The sequence below is a fragment of the Saimiri boliviensis genome, chromosome 9 (assembly GCF_048565385.1).
Source record: "Saimiri boliviensis isolate mSaiBol1 chromosome 9, mSaiBol1.pri, whole genome shotgun sequence".
Lineage (NCBI taxonomy): Eukaryota > Metazoa > Chordata > Mammalia > Primates > Cebidae > Saimiri > Saimiri boliviensis.
In genome coordinates, this window is record NC_133457.1 from 80,994,633 (window position 1) to 81,013,447 (window position 18,815).

Sequence of the window (18,815 nt, forward strand, 5' to 3'; positions counted from 1 at the left end):
GACCTTTCTCTCTAACTGCTCTTAGGATTTTTTCCTTCATTTCAACCCTGCTGAGTCTGACAACTATGTGCCTTGGAGTTGCTCTTCTTGAGGAATATCTTTGTGGTGTTCTCTGTATTTCCTGGATTTGAATGTTGCCCTGCCTTGTTAGGCTGGGAAAGTTCTCTTGGATAATATCTTGAAAAGTGTTTTCCAACTTGGATTCATTCTCCCTGTCACATTCAGGTATGCTGATCAAGCATAGATTAGGTTTTTTCACATAATGCCATAGTTCTTGGAGGCTTCGTTCATTTATTTTCACTCTTTTTTCTCTAATCTTGCCTTCTCATTTTATTTCATTGATTTGATCTTCTGTCTCCGATATCCTTTCTTCTGCTTGATCGATTCAGCTGTTGAACCTTGTGTATGCTTCACAAAGTTCTTGGGTTGTGTTTCCCAGCTTCATCAAGTTGTTTATGTTCTTCTCTCAGCTGGTTATTCTAGTTAGCATTTTGTCTAACCTTTTTTCAAGGTTCTTAGTTTCTTTGCATTGGGTTAGTACATGGTCTTTTAAACCCAGAGAATTTTGTTATTACCCACCTTCTAAAGCCTGCTTCTGTAAACTCATCAGATTCATTCTCTTTTTTTTTTGTTGTTGTTCCCTTGATGTTGAGGAGTTGTGACCCTGGGAGGAGAAGAGTTGCTCTGTTCTTTGGTGGTTTCATCCTTTTAGCCTGTTTTTTTTCCCCCCCCCATCTTTGTGGATTTATCTCCCTTTAATCTTTGAAGTTGGTGATTTCAGGAGTCTCTGAGTGGACCTTTTTTTCCTACTGAGGTGGAGCTGTATCTTTGTTGGCCTGTAGAGGGCGCCGCTGGGCTCTCCTGGGTGCAGTCAGCTTGCTGGGTGGGTGGTCCTTCCCTGCAGTTTGTTTGCAGGTGCGATGGGCCCCTCCTTCCCTGTGGCGGCTCTCCCAGAACTCCATCTTCCTGGTTGGGGTCAGGCTGGTGTATTTGCTGCCACCCTCTCTGTGGAGGGCTTCCGTCTGAGCTCTGTGGAGGTGGGGCCTGCCAGGCCTCATGGTCTGTTTCCCTGCTTTCAACTCCGCCTCCCTCTGTGGGAAGGTCCGTCCTGCCGGCGTTAGTCCAAACTCCGACCCAGGTCCCTGCCACAGCTTGCCACGCCCGGCGGTAGCTGCTGCTCAGATTCGCATTGACTACCCACGGCACCCCACCGTCTGGCAGGGCCCGGTGGACCGGTGGGTTGCAGGAGGGATGAGGTAAGCACAGGATCCGAAACAGAGCATGGGAGGAAGGGAGGTTAATTCTCCCACCCTCGGAGCCAGCTGCAGGTTTCAGGTGGGGACACTGCCCCGTCCCCCCCCCCATCTTGATTTGCCCCTGTGGGCGGCTCCCGCCCTGTGGCTCCTTCCCTGGGCCTAAAATCAGTGCCCTATCAGTCCTACCAAAACGAACTCAGCGTCGTTTGGAATCGTGAAGTCCTCTAGCCCTGAGTCTCATTCGCTGGGAGCTGCATTCCAGTGCTGGCTTCTCTCAGCCACCTTGGCACCCCCGGACCAAAAGTGGTGTTATAGACAAAGTAATTCGTGCTCCAAGACTCAGTCTGGCTCTGTGGGGTCCACACAGCTTGTCACTTCTCAGTGTCACTCACCTTATCCCTGCTTCTTTGACCTCAATGTGCTACTGTCATCTTGGGACCTTGCTGAAAACAGACTGATTCAGGAGAGTTCCGGGGTGGGTTTGGAGCAGTTTAGGCATTTCTAACAAGCTCCCATGAAATGTTAATGCTGCTAGTCCAAAGACCACACTTCGGATAACAAGTATGGGCTGCAAACTATTTTTGTAAATAACATACAATGCCCAAGCCACACCCACTGCTGTCATCTCTGGCTAACATATGGCAGAGTAGAGTGGCTGCAACAGAGGCCGAAAAGCCCACAAAGCCTAACATATTTACTTATCTGGCTTTTTGCAGAAAAAGTTTGCAGAATGACCCCCAGCTCTAGAGTCAATTAAGGCTGTTGATTCAAATTGCATGGGAAATTTCCAGACACACTGATGCCTGGACCCAACCCCCAGAGATTCAGATTTAATTGCTCTAGAGGGTGTAGCTTAATTATCTGGGTGTTTAAAGGCTTCCAGGCAATGCAAATGCGCTGCAGGCCCCAATGGGTTAATTGCAGCACCATGTGGTGGCCTTCCTCCCTCCTCTCCTTGCCTCCTCCCAAGTTCAACTATGTGATTTTCATTTTTAGATTTGGAATTTGCAGCTGATTTCTGCAGCTGCTTTGGGAACAGATTTTAAGGAGAAAGTTAGAATGCACAGCTGAGTACTGTGGCTCCCCTGCCCCCAGCACATTTATATGCAAATAGCCAAGAGCCTTGTTTTTGCAACCACTAAAATTGAATCAGAATCCAGAAATCCTTGTCTGTTGCTTAACCTTCCATGATTTTTCCCTTTGCTTTTCCGGGCACATTTCTACCTCTCTTTTGTTTTTCCTCCTGCATCCTTTAGTGCATGGTCAGCCTTTTGCTGCCTCCTTGTTAATCAAAACAGATTAAGCCTCATTTTCTTGTAGCTGTATTTGCTGGGAGATGTCGGTAGTTAGCATTTCTCAATTTCTACAGGGAAGGGAGCATCCTACTGTGTAGCAATAAGATAAAATTGTTGGAAAAAGAAACATCCGGAAGGTGACAGTGGAGGTAAATACTTGTCTGAGGCTGGAGACGATTTTAAGAGACTCTCTGATCTCTCTCCTTTTCCCAAAGGGGGCAGAGAGGGACTTGGGAACAATAGCCACCTAACTTAGTGCAGATCTCCTCCAGGAGGACTCAGATCCTGCTAGAGGAACGTCTTTTCGATCTCAAAGGACGCATCTCTTGTGACTGCATGATTACATTCCCCCTCCTTCTGGCTTTATATCTGATCATAACTAGAAGAGGTTCCTTTTGGGCCTAGGGAGGCAAACTGGGAGGAGCTGACACAGCCTCAGAAGAGAGGGTCTTTGTGTGCCCCTTGGACATTTTGCCCTGGGTGGAAGAAAACTTTCAGGAGAAGCCCCCTGAAAGCTTTAAAACTTTTAAGGTGATGATTTTCAGACATGGTTGCACTTCAGAATCATCTAGAGAGCTTTTTAAAAGTGCCTATACCTCAGACCTCAATCTCTTGATATACTGGGTCTGGGGTGTGGCCTGAGCAGTGGTATTTTTTTTTCACATTTTCTTGTGAAATAATTGAGACTTTCAAAAAAGATACAAAGGAGTACACATAATTACTATGCATCCTTCATCCAACTTTCCCAAGTGTTCATAATTTACATAACCACAGTTCTCTAATCAAAATAAAAAAACCAGATTGCACGTAGTGACGTGTTCTACCGAGCTTAGATTTTGCCAATTGCCACACTAATGCTTTTTTGCCATCATCTCACATTGCATTTAGTCGTCACGTCTTGTTCTTCTCCTTTAATCTGGGACAGTTCTTCAGTCTTTGTCTTTCGTGACCTTGACACCTTGTAAGAGTACTGGACAGTTATTTTGTAGAATATCTTTTTATTTGGTTTTGGGCAGAATGTAATGGAAAACTCCCTAGATGATTCTAATGTGCAGTTAGGATTGAGGACTCTGATCCAATGTAGTGGGTAAAAGGCCATCAGACTTAGCAAATTACCCTATAGGGTCATGGGAAAACTGTGGTAGGGGCTGGAGAAGAGAGAAGGTCGACAGAACCTGATTCACCTCTGGTTTGGTCTCTCCCCAGGTCTCCTGCGTCTCTGTTCTTTGTTTTCTTTTTCTCTCTTTCCACCTTGATATCCAGGTCACGGATTAGAGACCTCATTTGGTATTAGCCCAGCGCCCTCATGCAACACTGACATGGAGTTACTTTCAAAACTGGATCATTTTCTCCTTTGGAATCCTGTGAGTGGGGACCTATCTTCCTAGAAGGCTCTCCATGATGGGGGCAGGTCTCTGCTCTGCTCCTCTGTCCCACTCACCCACCCTGGCAGTTCTGGGAGGTGGGCACGAGTCAGCCTCCAGGCCTTTGTTCTTGTGGTTGCCACTGCCAGATGCTCTTCTTTCAGAAGACGATGCCGCCATATCCCCATGTCCTTCAGGTCTTGACCTCCTGGTCTGGCCCACCTCTCCCCCTACATCCTCACATCACCCCTGCTCCATGTGGAGGGAATCAGCCTGTTTTGTTTATCCCTACATCTCCAGAGCCCAGGGGAGTGGCTGATACAAAACAGGGGCTCAATATATATTTGTTAAATAAATGAAAGAAATCGTAGCTGGAAGGAATTTTTTCTCAAGTTCAATTATTGCCGGAGAGGCTATTTCATTTAAAATGCCAAGTACAATTATTTCAAGTGATCTCTCCTTTTCTTCAGTTGCCTGGCTTCCCTTTGTTTTACATGCTCATCTCCTTTGGGCACTTTCCACTTTTCCAGTTCCTCTGTTTCTTCTGCACACAGAAAGATGGCCTCAGAGCTGAGGACTGGGTGGGAGCAGGTTGTCAAGGTCGTGTGTTTGCCCTTTTATCCTTGTCACAGTTATAAGCTGTAAAGAAAGTTTGATTACCCCATCTGACCCTGACAAGTCTTTCTGCAGTGCCTTCTCAGAGATAAATCTCTCTGCTGGTATTTGAGAAGAAGGAAGGGAATCAGATATCTCTTCCTCGTAAAAATAATTATCCATCATATTTTTCTGTGTGCTAAGCAATGTGCGTGTGTGTGTATAAAATTTACCTTTATTAAAATCCTAAGTAATTAATAATGATCGTCACTATTTTATAGATATGATGAAAGACTCTTAGAGAGGTTGAATCAGCCGGTAAACTATGGGGCTGAGATTTAAACCCGGATGTTTTGATGCTGCAACCAGTGGTCCTAATACTGCCTACTATTTGGATAGCTGCCTATAAATCTAATGGAAGTAAGAGAAAGCTGGTACCTTGCAGGCAATGCAAGCTTTAGGTTGCTTTAGCAACTAGGAGAATACAGATATTCTGATTTTAAAGACTGAAAATTAGCTGCAGGGCTTAGTCATTATTCAGGTCTGTTCAGCCTGCTTCACCTTCATGGGACCACACCTGCCAACCATTTCAGTGGTGCTCAGTGTGGTCCCTGGGGCAGCGACAGCAGTGGCATCACCTGGAAGTTGTTAGAAGTGCAAAATCCCACCTTTTTACCCATGACCTCCTGAATGAGAAACTCCAGGTCAGAGTCCAGGATTTGTGATTCATCAAGACCTCTAGGTGATTCTAATACTGGCCCAAGTTTGAGAGCCTTTAATATAGTGGTTAGCATAGTAATCTTTGGCTCCAAACTTCCTGTTCAGTGACAGCCCTGCTGCTTACTGGCTGTGTGGCCTTGTTGCAAATTTCTTCGTATCTTGGTACCTCCGTTTGCTCATCTGCATAGTGGGGATAATCATAGTACCTACCTCATTTTTGTTAATATTAAATAAAATATATATAACCTTATTTAAACAATTAAAGCTATTTCACATTCGCTAATTATACATTCTTTGTCTATAATTATGCTTTCTATTCACCAAAAACTGAAAAAACACAAAAAACAAAAAACCTAGTACTTTTTACCCCCTGGCTGGCCTGGATCCTTTAAAGAGGACCCAGCATCTCTGAGGCTACAGTGTGTTAGTCTTTGCAAGGCTAGGCTGCTAACGAGTCTACATTGAACTCGTTTCAGTTTGCTTCAGGAATGACCCAGATCTATGCCATGTGTAACCAAAGGCTGTATTCCCATACCTGCAGATTGAGAGTCCTGTAAACCAGCTCTGCTGAGCCCTTCAGCACTTGTTTGCAAAGTGGATGATTACTTAAAGAGGATGATCACTCAAGGCACAGTGATATTTACCTAGCTTTTGCCTCCTGACTCACGATGCAGAACCAAGTAACTCAGATGAGATTGATGAGACCAGAGGCCAAGACAGTCAGGAAAAAGCTTTGTAACAGAATATTCACAAAGCAATCATTATTCATAACACAGCCCAGCCTTGTCAGAAGCCCAGAGATGAACAGAAATGTTATTCTTCTCTGGAACATCTCAGGAAGCTGCATTTATAACAGATTGCCTCCTACTTTAATGTCTAAGCATGGGCTGGCTAAACTGACTGGCTTATTCATTTTTCAGAGGATATTGAGAGAGAGAGAGAATTAGAAAAGGGGAACTGCAGGAGGGAAAGGTGATTAGGTTAATTTAAGATTTTTCTAGAATGCTAAACAATTAGTAATAGCCAAGAAAATTTGAAAGCAAAGAAGAGTGGAGGCATTGAGTTTGCCTTAATAAACATCCACACATATTCTAAAATTACAGTAATTAAAACAGAATGGCACTAGAGAAACCAAAGGAAGATGTTGACAAAAGATAGATCCTTGTATAAATGTAAAATAAGTATATGTTAAGGAGATAAACTTGGGGCAAAAGGATCTGGATGTGTTATTTCATTATTGGTACTACTAGTTTTTTTTTTTTTTTTTTTTGCAAAGTCTTGGTCTGTCACCCAGGCTGGAGTGCAGTGGTGTGATCTCTGCTCACTGCAACCTCTACCTCCTGAGTTCAAGTGATTATCCTGCCTTAGCCTCCTGAGTAGCTGGGACTACAGGCATGCACCACCACACCCAGCTGATTTTTTGTGTTTTAGTAGAGCTGGGGTTTCACCATATTAGCCAGGCCAGTCTCAAACTCCTGACCTCAAGTGATCTGCCCACCTTGGCTCTCCAAAGTGCTGGAATTAGAGGCATGAGCCACTGTGCCCAGCCAGTGGTAGGACTAGTTTTAAAGCTACTCAACCAAGTTATTCCCTTCTAAATACCAACTACTGAAATAAATTCAAAGTGCCTTAAAGATATAGGTGTAAAAATGGAATCACACATCCACCCAAACACAAAGAATTTATAAAAAAGAAAAATATATATAAGTGAACATCTGGTGGAACATTTCCCTATCTCTGGACAGGGAAAGACTTTTGAAGTTCAAAAGCTGCACATTTTAGGCCTTAGAAAAATTAGACATACACACCTCCCCTGGATCAGGTTTTCTTTTGGTGTTCTTAAAAACAAATGAAAAGTCAGTTCTAGGACAACAAGGAAGAGAGGCCAGGCAAAGGCTTATCTTACTACATCCTCAACTTTCTGTCCAAGGCAATGTAGGGCAACATTCAGGTTTTTCCACTCCACTATTAAGCCCTTTGCCCAATGTAAGATTACTATGATCATCTAAGATATCCAGGTGGTACTCCTTCCCTAAGCCAATGAGGCTCACATGGTCTTGGGGAATGAAAACTGAGAGCTGGTCCACTGCCCACTGCTATGTCTCAAAGGAGGGAAGGTAGAAGCAATGGTGGGAAATCACCAAACACATTTGTTTTCCTGCTAGGTACTTGAGCAAACCACATTTTCCGGGAGATCAAGTGGGGCCAGTTGACTGAGTTGTGGCCATTGTGGGTGTGGAGATGTACAATTCTTTCTTTATCTGGCTGATAACAATCTCCATGCTCTCTTCTTGTTCCATAGTGACCTTGAACCACACACATTGAAGGTAGCAGCACCATCAAATGGAAGCTGTAGGAAAGCTGTTCAACTGACAAGAGGTATGTTGCAAGTCAACCTTCATTTTGTTCAGCCACAGAGATGTCATTATCTTCCCAAGGTAGCCTGGCCAACCCTAGCTCAACTGTTGTCATCATCAACTCTCAGGTTAAAAGATGGATCATGGTAACATCAAAACACAATCCAATTCCTTGCTTAGTTTGAGGAAGGATCAATGAACAGATACCCCCCTTTTTTACATTAAATATGGAGTAGGCATAATTTCTGAACCAAAAGGGAGTTCTTGTAATAACGTTGCAAACTTTGCTTGCTCTTTCATTGTTCTTCATTAATATTTTTCCTCTGGGACAGGGTGCGGAGCCTCCTATTAACTTGCATAATAATCAGAGTTGAATTTCATCTTTCCTCTACATTTTTCTCCCAAGAGAAAAGAAAGAGACCTCAGTCAGGTGGTCACCAGTCTTATAAAAGGGGATTTGCCAAGTGTTTCCCAGAGCACAGTCTTCAGTGGAATTCTTTCATTTATTTAGTAAACACTTAATGGGAACCTAATATGTGTCAGGGACTGTTCTGGTGCTTGGGATTCTTCAGTGAGCAAAGCAGATAATTCTTGTCCTCATAGGGACTACTTTTTCCTCATCAAGCAGTGAGAGATTTTCAATATGGTTTTCTTTGAAATGAATTTGATAAATAAGTAAATTACATAAGTGCCATGGAAAAGGAAAAAAGAGCTGATGAAGAGAGCATCAGTGGGGGTTGTTTGCAGAATTAAAGAGTGTGGTCATGGCAGGTCTCACTGAGAAAGCTTTGAGAAGACCCCAAGGAGAGGAGCAAAGTAGCCATATGTGTGTATGCATGTATACAGGAAGATAATTCTAGAAGGGCTAGTGCAAAGTTTTAAGGCAAAAAACATGCCTGGCCTATTTCAGGAGGCCACTGTGGTTGGCATAGAGAAGCCCATGTGAGAGCATAGCAGAGGATGAGTTTGTAGAGGTAGGAGGAGGGGGGCACAATGACATCACAGGGAGCCCTCGGTGCATTGTAAGACTTTTGTTCTTTGGAAGAATTGGAGAGCCATTCAGGCACATGAGACAGAAACCTAACTCAAACTTGATTCCAAAGGTAGTTTATTGGCCTACATACCTGAGTCAGAATAAAGCCTCCCCAAATGAAAGTGTTGGGGAAGACACAAGGGACCCAGTTTGGGTCACATGTTCTCTCAAGTCAATCATTGAAAACAGGGAGATGACGTCCTGTGATTGTCCAGCCTGGGTCCTATGTGTGCCTGTCTGGACAGAGTAGGAGTGGAAGGCCAGCTCCAGAAATTGCATACGAAGAGTTTTCTTCTAGGCTGAAGGGCTTCATCCCCAGAGGCAGCAGGACTGGATGATTAGTAGGCAAAAACATCAATGTCAACTCCAAAAGTAAAGGGAAGGACTTGATTGTGTAGAAACGTAACAAGAAGTCTGCGTGTCAGAAAATATCACAATCAAAATTATAAAGCACAAGTAGAAAAGTATATGCAGGAAATAATGACAAAAGGATCATACTCTCAGTATATAAAGTGCTAATAAATGTCAATGAAAAATTAAAATCCCAATTGACAAATGATCAAAGAACGTGAACAGATTAATTCCTTAATCAGAAAATATAAATAGCAGATGGAAATCTGTTCACCCACCGTAGTAAACAAAAAATGCAAGTTAAATAATAATGACAAATGTTTCTCATGCTCACATGTTTGAATGTCCGTATTTATAGGCCCCTCAAGGTCAGTGAGGGGTCTACAAAATGGCAATTCTCACATGTAATTGCTAGCAGGTTTGACTTTACAAAGTAATTTAATAATAAGTATCAAGTGTTTATGATCCCTGAAAATCCTCTTCTGGAAATATACCCTGATATAAATAAAAATTTGTGACCAAAGGTGTTATTTGTCATTTCATTCAAAATAAAAATAAAAAAATCAAGTAACGTAAGTATCATAGAATAGGGAAGTGGAAATAAAAATTACAGCCATACAAGGAAATATTTTTAATTGATCTGGGAAAAATCCTTAATTGATAAGAAAATGCTTGTGGTACAACCACTTGAAAAAGTAGTATATGTAAGTTATATACAGTATGATTCAATTATAAAATAATATGAAATAAAACAAATCAAGAATATTATTTGTGATTCCAAGTTTTTGACAATTGGTCCATATTTCTTAGATAGTTGAATCCATTGATTGAAGAATCCATCGATATATGGGTAGGTAGATAGATAGATATAGTTAACCTAGGTGACCTTTTGATATCTTTTCTCATTTCTGCTATGAATTTATGTTATGTGGGTTTTCTGCTTCATGTTATATTGATCTTGGTAAATTTTATCTTTAAAAAAATCTCCAATTTCTTTAACTTGTCATTGGTTAGTTATGCATAAAATTTAATATTGTCATATTCAAAATTTAACTTCTATGTTGCTATCCTTTAAAATTACTCATGAGAGTTACAGATTATCTATTTTAATGGATTTTCAAAGAACACAGATTTAGTTTGATTTTAATAATTTTTATTATTTTTAAAATTTCTCAGTTTTATGTACGTATATGTGTGTGTATGCATACGTATGAAATCCTCATTTTCTTTGGATTTTTTTTCTGTTTCAAAAATATTTGAATGCTTTTAAAACTTTTTATTTTTAATGCAAAAAAAATGCTCTGATGCACAATTAGAGCATGTAAAACTGAATTTTCCTCTCAATAGTGCTTTGGATTCATCTCACATTTTTAATAGTGTTTGTTGTAGTTTATTCAGGCTACTGTAACAAACCTTAGATGGGGTCATTGGCCACAACAGAAATTTATTACTCACAGTTCTGGAGGCTGGAAGTCCATAATTGAGGCACCAACAGGTTCTCCACCTGGTGAGGGCTCTTTGCTTCCTAGATGGCACCTTGTTGCTGTGTCCTCACGTGGCACCAGGGGCAAGACAGTTCCTGTCTATCTCTTTTATAAGGGTACTAATTCGATTCATGAAAGGAGAGCCCTCAACACTTAATCACTTCTTAAAGGTCCCTCCTCATCACAATGGCATTAGGTTCCAACATATGGATTTTGAGACAGGGTCGGGGATCACCGACATTCAGAACATAGCAGTGGTCTTGGCTTTGTTACTCTCTAAATAATGTATCATTTCATTCTTGATAGCCTCCTTAAGAAAACATTTAGAGAATTACTTTAAAAATACTATACCATTTTAATATTTATTGGTTAATATTAATATTTATTGTCAGTTTTATTGCATAGTAATTAAAAAATAAGGTCTTGGCAGGGTGTGGTGGCTCACTCCTGTATTCCCAGTACTTTGGGAGGCTGAGGTAGGTGGATTACTTGAGGTCAGGAGTCCAAGACCAGCCTGGCCAACATGGGGAACCTCCATCTCTACAAAAAATACAAAAATTAGCTGGGTGTGGTGGTGGGCACCTGTAAACTCAGCTACTTGGAGGCTGAGGCAGGAGAATCGTTTGAACCTGGAAGCAGAGGTTGCAGTGAGCCGAGATTGTGCCACTGCACTCTAGCCTGGGTGACAGACTGAGACTCCGTTCCCCCATCTCCCCAAAAAATGCCTTTATCTAAGAGAAGTGCACAAAATTTACGTGGCAAGAAATAACATTAGTGTGGAGTTTGAACCTTGAATCTGACCAAATCTTTATTTCAAAGTGTTTTACACTGGAAATGACCAGATACCTTTACTTGACAAATTTAAGTTCTTTTCCCACAATCCCCTCTGGCTGTTTGAATAGAGCTTAGAAACAGTTTTTTTTGTTGTTGTTGGGGGAGGGGTTGGAGAGCAGCTGCATTATTTTATACATCTAAGTTGTGACATACAATTTTTATCCCTGCCCTGTAAATTATAAACAATTACAAAATTATTGTAAGTGTTCTGAAGTAACAAATAGGAGTTAAATCAACAAGCACAAGTAGGTAAAAGGGATCTATTTTAAATTGGGCCATTAGGGAAGGCATGTCTAGAAAGTAACATTATAGCTGAGATCTCAGGGACGAGAAGGTACCAGACCCGTGAAAATGGAAAGAAAGAGCTTTCAAGTTCGGAGGCCTTAAGGATGGAAATAACTTGACCTGTGGACAGAAGGCCCATATGCTGGCAGCACTGTAAACCAAATTGAGAGTCACCAGGGAAGAGGTTGGAAAAGAGTATCGTTTCGATTCTCACCCTTTTCACTTAAATATTTTGATGGTCTGTGTATCAGTTAGTACAGGACAGGTTACCACAGTGTAACAAATGAGCCCCCGATCTCAAAACAGTTTAATTTCTCAGTCATGCCACCTTCTCACTAGAGTTGCCTGAAACTCCATGTCTTCACTCCTGGATCTGTGGTGACAGGTCAGCCTGTCTGGGATGCTGCTGATCATTACCATTGGGGAAAGAATAGAGCATGAGTCTTTATGTATCTGCCTGATTTGACATATGTCATTTCTGCCCAAATATTGAACAAAGGAAGTGACACAGCCATGTCCAATTTCAGTAGGACAAGGAAGTGTAATCCTCCCCTGGGGAAGGGAAGTGCCTATTGATATAGTTACCTCCTTGCAAATGTACGTCCTTCTATACATGTGAACTAAGAAGTAGAGAGAAGTGTACTGCCTTTTTTCTTTACAGATTCGCTAGTTATTATCAGAGAAAAGATGAGTTTAAAAAATTCACGCCATCCGTATTTTTGTCAGTGTGTACGTGTTTTAAGACCTCAAATTTCCCACTGCTCTAAATGACAGCAAAACAATTTCTCTTCACCTCATGGGTCCTTAACTTGAGGGCGAAGTTTAAATCAACTTCAGTAGAATAAATTTCACAATTACTAAATAATTGTAAGAACAATTTCTTCTTCTGGGGAAGCATCCTCACCTAAAGAAAGGACCATTTGCCAGAAGTACCAAATAGCATAATCTGATGTTCATAATTTACTCAGTGCTTTTCCAAACGATTGGCATTTTGTTCATGTTTACATTCGTAAGAGAATTCAAGTATGCATTAGTATTTACATCTTCTAAACCAAGAAATGGAGGCAGTTTAGTTCTCCAAAATCCCACAGCTGGGCCAGTAAATTGGTATCATTATCCCTTTCATCCCTGAGAACCACCAGTAGAGTTCAGCAATCTCTGTTGGCACCTTCAGTCAATGCAAGGCACAGGGGCAGAAATGTTGGGGAAGAAACCTGAGAGGGCCAGGCAGAGATACAAAAATTGCTGGAGATGAAAAACTGCATCTAGCAGGGCTAAAGTCATGTCACATTATCTTTTTTTTATTTTTCTTTATTTTTGAGACAGAGTCTCGCTCTGTCACACAGGCTGGAGTGCAGGTGTACGATCTTGGCTCACTGCAACCTCCACCTCCTGGGTTCAAGCAATTCTCCTGCCTCAACCTCCTGAGTAGCTGGGATTACAGGTGCTCTCCACCATGCCTGGCTAATTTTTATGTTTTTAGTGGAGACAGGGTCCCACTATGTTGACTAGGCTGGTCTCAAACTCCTGACCTTAGGTGATCCATCAACCTCGGCCTCCTAAAGTGCTGGGATTATAGGCAGGAGCCACCACGCTCAGCCATGTCGCATTATCTTTACTGCTATTCTGAAGCATTTGTGTTGAGGTTGCCCATTGAAGCATAAGACTGTCCTATCTATAATTTTTGTCTCATCCAACCTTTTTTATTACAGGAAAAATGCTCCTCTAGTACATGCGGTTTTCAAATGCAGTTTGAAAAACCTTATTATCCTTAAACTATTAAGTCTTTGTCTTTGTGTGATAAAGGGGGTGGCTTTCTTTATTGCCTCCTCAAATATAACCCTGATACCATTCTGCAGGAGATGAAGGGAACTAAATTTGGTGGAATGCATACTCCATTTTCAAAAGAACACTGGGTTTTTCCTGTTGTGATTTTTTGGTGGCCTGTTGCTACGCCCTTAACAATTCCATAATCCTGTCAATTCCATCAGCAGTAGACTAAGAATCATTACTGCCTTGGGTGCATAGGCAGCACAGTGACTAGCTAATAAAAGGTGCTCACTAAAAATCCCAGCAATGGTTACGGGTTCTGAAAGACAAGCCAGTGTTCACAGGACCATTGGCTTTATCTCAACAACTTGTATCTTGCATCTTAGAGGCTGATGGCTAGGGTAAGTAATTATCTGGTATTCAGAGAAAACTTAGACTGGGATTTGTATCTATACAAAACTACTTTATAGTTTAAAATTTGAAAAACACTGCCAACACACTGACCAGTCTTAGTAAGGGAAAACTATCAGTAAGTTAAAGTTGACTTACAGGAATAATTTTAAATATATATATTTGCAATCAAATAGTATTGAGTATTTTTAGTGAGTCATGGCTTGTGGCTAAAGAACAAATTTCACAAAACACAGATAATTTCACATTATCCTCTCAAATTTTATTTGTATTCTGCTCTAACAAATATAGTATGAAGGCAACAGTTGTTTTTTAGTGTATGGCACAGATGAAAAGAAACAAACAGATTTAGAAGCAGTCCAGCATTTAGATGCTAGTTTAACAAAAGAGGCACATATTATCCTATTTAGCAGTTGATACCAGATATCAGAAGCCATTTTTTTCCTTGCAAGCAACAGACTACATTTATTGGCATTAAGTAAAAACATATCTTGATCAAGAAAATTACTTTTTTTCTGTTTTTCCTTTTTATCACAAATGTCAGGGTAAGGCAAATCCTTAATGAATCATGTGATAAAAACCCTATTCCCCAAGAAAATATATTGAACATATTCTGCTAACTTTGTTATTTTTCAAAGCAAAGCCGACATGCACCACATACAGAGAAATGTCTTTTCAAATCAAGTGCATCAAGCAGAACTGTATTAATTCACAAAGAGGCTTTTCAGCATTTCATAGAAAGATTTACAATTAGCTGTGGTGATTAATATGTGACCCAGTATCACAGACAGTGATTCGGATGCCTTCTTTGTAAGCTTTTATGAAAGAAGACTTGTCCATCATCTGAATAGTTACCAGCTAGAGGAAAAGCCCCTTTGTCTCTCCTACAGCGAGGACCCTTTTAATTAGAACTATTATGTTGACGGCCTACTTTGATCCTCTGTATGCAAACATGACTAATACAGGGCTATTTTCCTCCCTCCCTCCTGTAACCCTTCATGCCACATAGCTGGATTGGAGTTTGGTTGGAAATCGACATCCAGAATTTATGTGCAGGAAAGTCAGTCAGCTTTTCAGATCAATTCCATTGTACAGCCTGTGCAATGGCAGCAACAGCAAATAAAGGTTTTCTGTGTTCAGGTGTCTTTGATCTGGCTATAGTTAGATTGTGAACATTTCACTATTGAATTCAAAATTAACTTTATCATTTTTTAAAAGCATAAAACTGTAGAGCCGAATAGCAACCAAAAAGCATGACGAAGCAAAAATGAAAACCCAGTCTAATTATAGACTGAAGATTAAACCAATTCAGGAGTGAGACTGAAGATATTTTTTTCCTCATTTTCTTAGTTTCCTGGATACAAAGATGACTTATATTATTTTAGAATGTTTAGGCAGAGAACTCCCCCCTTACACTTCTACCCCACCCACATTTAAAGTAAATGAATAAAATGACTGTCATTGATGAGCAGGAGAACGCTAGGGCTGGATGATTCCCATCCTGGCTGTTTTTAGCAAGGACATTAGGTCTCCTCCATCATTGTTCATCTGAAAATCTCTGTCCCTCTGTTTTCCTCGTGGTTTTTTTTTTTTTTTTTCAATTGTAACTTATTACTGAGGCTGAGTAGCACTAACATTTTGGAGTCACAAGAAAACAAGCTTCTAGCAGACTGTACTTGTCAAACACTTCCCCAAGAATGATGGCAACTTTCAACTGAGTTACAAAGATGGCGTGAAATATAGAAACTGTCAATATTTGGATGACATAATTTCTTGGATTTCTTAAAATGAGCCTTTCCTTGCTTTTCTAAAAAGCAACATCTAATGGCAATAGAAGACATAGGTGCTTCCATATCAAACTGGAATAACAACAGGTAAAGGCCATGATCCCACATTATGAGGTTGCATACATGTCATTGCTGCTGCTGTCTTAATTTTATTTTAAAAAATGTGTTAGGATATACTGCCTATGCCCAAGTATAACTTGTTAACTATTCCAGTATATTAAATAAGCCACGCAGAAGCAGTAACAAATTCAGAAAGGCTAAAACCGAAGTCATAGGGAAATAAGAAGATAAATTTTCCATTAAAAGACAGTGTAAAACTGAAGAATTTGATGGGATATTTAGAAAGCAGAACATCCTCTTATTTTAGAAATAATAATCCATTATATTTCTCCCTCTATTAGGAGAAACGATATAAATAAGTTTTAATTCTAAAGCCCTTAATAGGAAGATGGATTTAAGAAGATATGCAACAAATATTATATTTCCAACAACAATGACACGACTTTGGAACCCAGGGAAGCTGTGGGAAGCAGGCATCTGGCCTTATGCTGGCTCTGGGATACAGATCGCTGACGATGCCTGGCATCCTCAGAGTTGCCATCCCTTGTGCCCACTTTACTACTGGCATCTTGGGATTTTAGTACTGCCGCTCCCCTTCAGTGCTGTATCCTCCCCTTCAGAGTCTTCTGGGTGAGGGGACCAAGCATCAAATCAGCCTTGAACTTGGCATAAACAAGTGACACCATTTAAACACAGACCAGGAAGACAGAACTGCAAACAAAAGCGCTAATTTCCTCTAATTTCAAATGAGCCTCTAGTTTGTGGGCTGTCAAGCCTTGGGTGAAGACAGGATGTTCTTTTATGGAAAACAACTAGAGATTTCAAGAGGAGCTTCTGATATTCATAGGCATATGTTTGGGTTCCAACTGCAGTGCCCTTGTCTTAGCTCTCAACTGCAACACCTAGCAAAGGCCATCCTTGACAGTTGTGCAGCAAAGAGTCACCTCTCACTGGTGGTCTCCACGTGAAGACCTCATGAACCAGATAAGCTCTGCCGGAAGTCAGCGTCAAAGAAGGATGCACCTGCCACTCTGGTTAGGAAGGAAGAGACCCAGATGGCTGCCAGGGCCCACCCTTCTGGTTGTGCCTCTGCACTCTGCTCTAGAGAAAATATAGCTTCCATATTTCTCATTAACCACATGGAACAAACTGTGCCTTGGGAATCCCTGAAGAAAATATTTTCACCTCATTGTCCAGACCTTTTCCAAGTGGTTTCCGAGGCTTTTGCCCATTTTCTCTCCTGCCTCCTTTGTCTGGGGATTATATTGCTGCTGGGCTCATTGATGGCTAAAATTTACCCTGCAGCTTATCAAACAACTGTCTTCCTCCCCTTCCTTTGAAGAAACCACTGTGTGACCAGCTTTGTGAAATAACCAAGAAAGCAGACAGAGGCCAGGATACACATGTGAGTGTTCAACCAAGCCACTGTGACCCTGGGGCCAAATTGTAAGAGAAAAGACAGAAATTACAAGGATAATGCCTGAAAGATGCCTTAACATGGGTCCCTCCACCAAATTAAAGGAAACTTTTTTTTTCTTTTTTTTTTCTTTCTTTTTCTGCAGATAAACGAAACATAATGCAGCTGGAGAAATTAGAGCAAAGGATTCCCCGTCCTTCCGTGGGACTTGCCTTCCCCCCACCCCCACCCTCCTCCACAGCATGTGCTGCTATCTTCCCGAACTCCCCCAGAGCCAGGAGAGGCCTTGAGATGCTGAGGATTGTCATTTAGTTCCATTTCTTTGTTCCTTGGTTTCATCTTGTGCCCCTGCAGAAGACAAAGAGAAGCCATTTGTTAGATTAAAGACAAGACATCTTCACAGGCTTAGCAAGGAATACCTTTTTAATACAGCCATTTAAATGTCTCTCACCCCTCACATGGGCCCAGGGATATCTTATTTGACTATCAAAGAGCTTTGGATAGCTGAGCTGTAATTGCTGGCACATGGTATCTTTAAAGAGCATATAAATCACTGCTAATAAATGTATGCCACATTGACAATGAGCTTTGGCTGAGGGGGACGACTAACTCAATTCTTCAAAGTATTCTTTGAAAACTAACCCTGAGTTGATGTGGCTTCCCTTTGCAGGCCCATGCACACACTCTAGTTTCCAGGAATCTGCATATAAATAATAACAATTTTCATAATCCTGCTTTGCAAAAGTGATTGATGGTTACGCCACCACTTGAGACTGTACTTATTAAATTATCTGCCTTGTTCACCACCCATGAGAGAATGCTAAGAAGACATTGTGCCCTGGAAGAGCCTATACTCATTATTTTATTTTATTTTTTTTTGGATTTTTAAAATTGAGGTATAATCCGCCTACAGGAAAACATGCATATTTAAGCACATATTTCAATCTGTTTTGAAAAATGCATACATTAAACCCACACCATCATCAAGATAGACATTATCTCATCACCCCAGGAAGTTCCCTTCCCTACTACCCCACTTCTGCTGGAACGAGTAAATGATCTGATGTCTATTTCCATAAATTAGTTGTTTTCTGCCCTAGAACTCCCTGCCAATGGAATCGTACATGTCTTGGTTATTCTCCTCTGTCCTTCGTGTCTCTCCATGTGTTTTTGATATTACTGCATTTTAATTTGTTTTTTTTTCAATTGTTGTGAATGTTTTAATGTTACTCTTTTCTAATTGTTTTACATCTGCTTTTATCTGTTTCATCATCCAAATGTAGTTATTTTATAAAATCTTCAAAATTTCCTACTCTCTTACATTCTCATAGTGTTAATTGTCCTGTAATTTTACGTCCTGACTCACACTCAAAATGGACCATTTCCTTGTGTGTTCTGTAAATCTTCAAACTGTTAATTCAACTTCAGAATTTGTTTTTCTTTTGCAGAAATTCCATGGGATAGTTTCATATTTCCATTTGCCACATACACCAAGGATCACTGGTCTGTAATCAGTTATTAAGTTCATTTTTCAATTTGTTTGTTACTGCATGACTTTGGATCACATAAATTTGTGTTTCAAACTCACAGTGTTTGAATAATGTGGTTTCGATCTATCATGGGAGCCTTTTTCTTTCCCCATGAACGCCTGGTGCAGATCCAAGTCTTTCTGTTACTTTCTTGAGCTGGAAGTCCCAGATTTATTTATGTGGAGGCATCAGTTCCAGCTCCTTACCTTGAGTGGTTCAGGGTCCAAGATGGGCATTAAAATCCAAGACTGTGGTCATAAAGCCTAAC

The 18,815-nt window shown here is 40.8% G+C and overlaps 1 protein-coding gene across 1 annotated transcript in view; it reads right to left on the bottom strand.

Moving 5' to 3' along the window:
* Positions 1–17,157: 17,157 nt before the first annotated feature.
* The window catches only part of MACROD2 (mono-ADP ribosylhydrolase 2), a 2,026,697-nt gene continuing 2,025,039 nt past the window's right edge, over positions 17,158–18,815 (bottom strand). Inside the window, exon 18 of the mRNA XM_039479347.2 lies at positions 17,158–17,366. Coding sequence (XP_039335281.2) covers positions 17,323–17,366 — 44 coding nt within the window. The 3' untranslated portion in view covers positions 17,158–17,322. The remainder of the gene's footprint in view (positions 17,367–18,815) is intronic.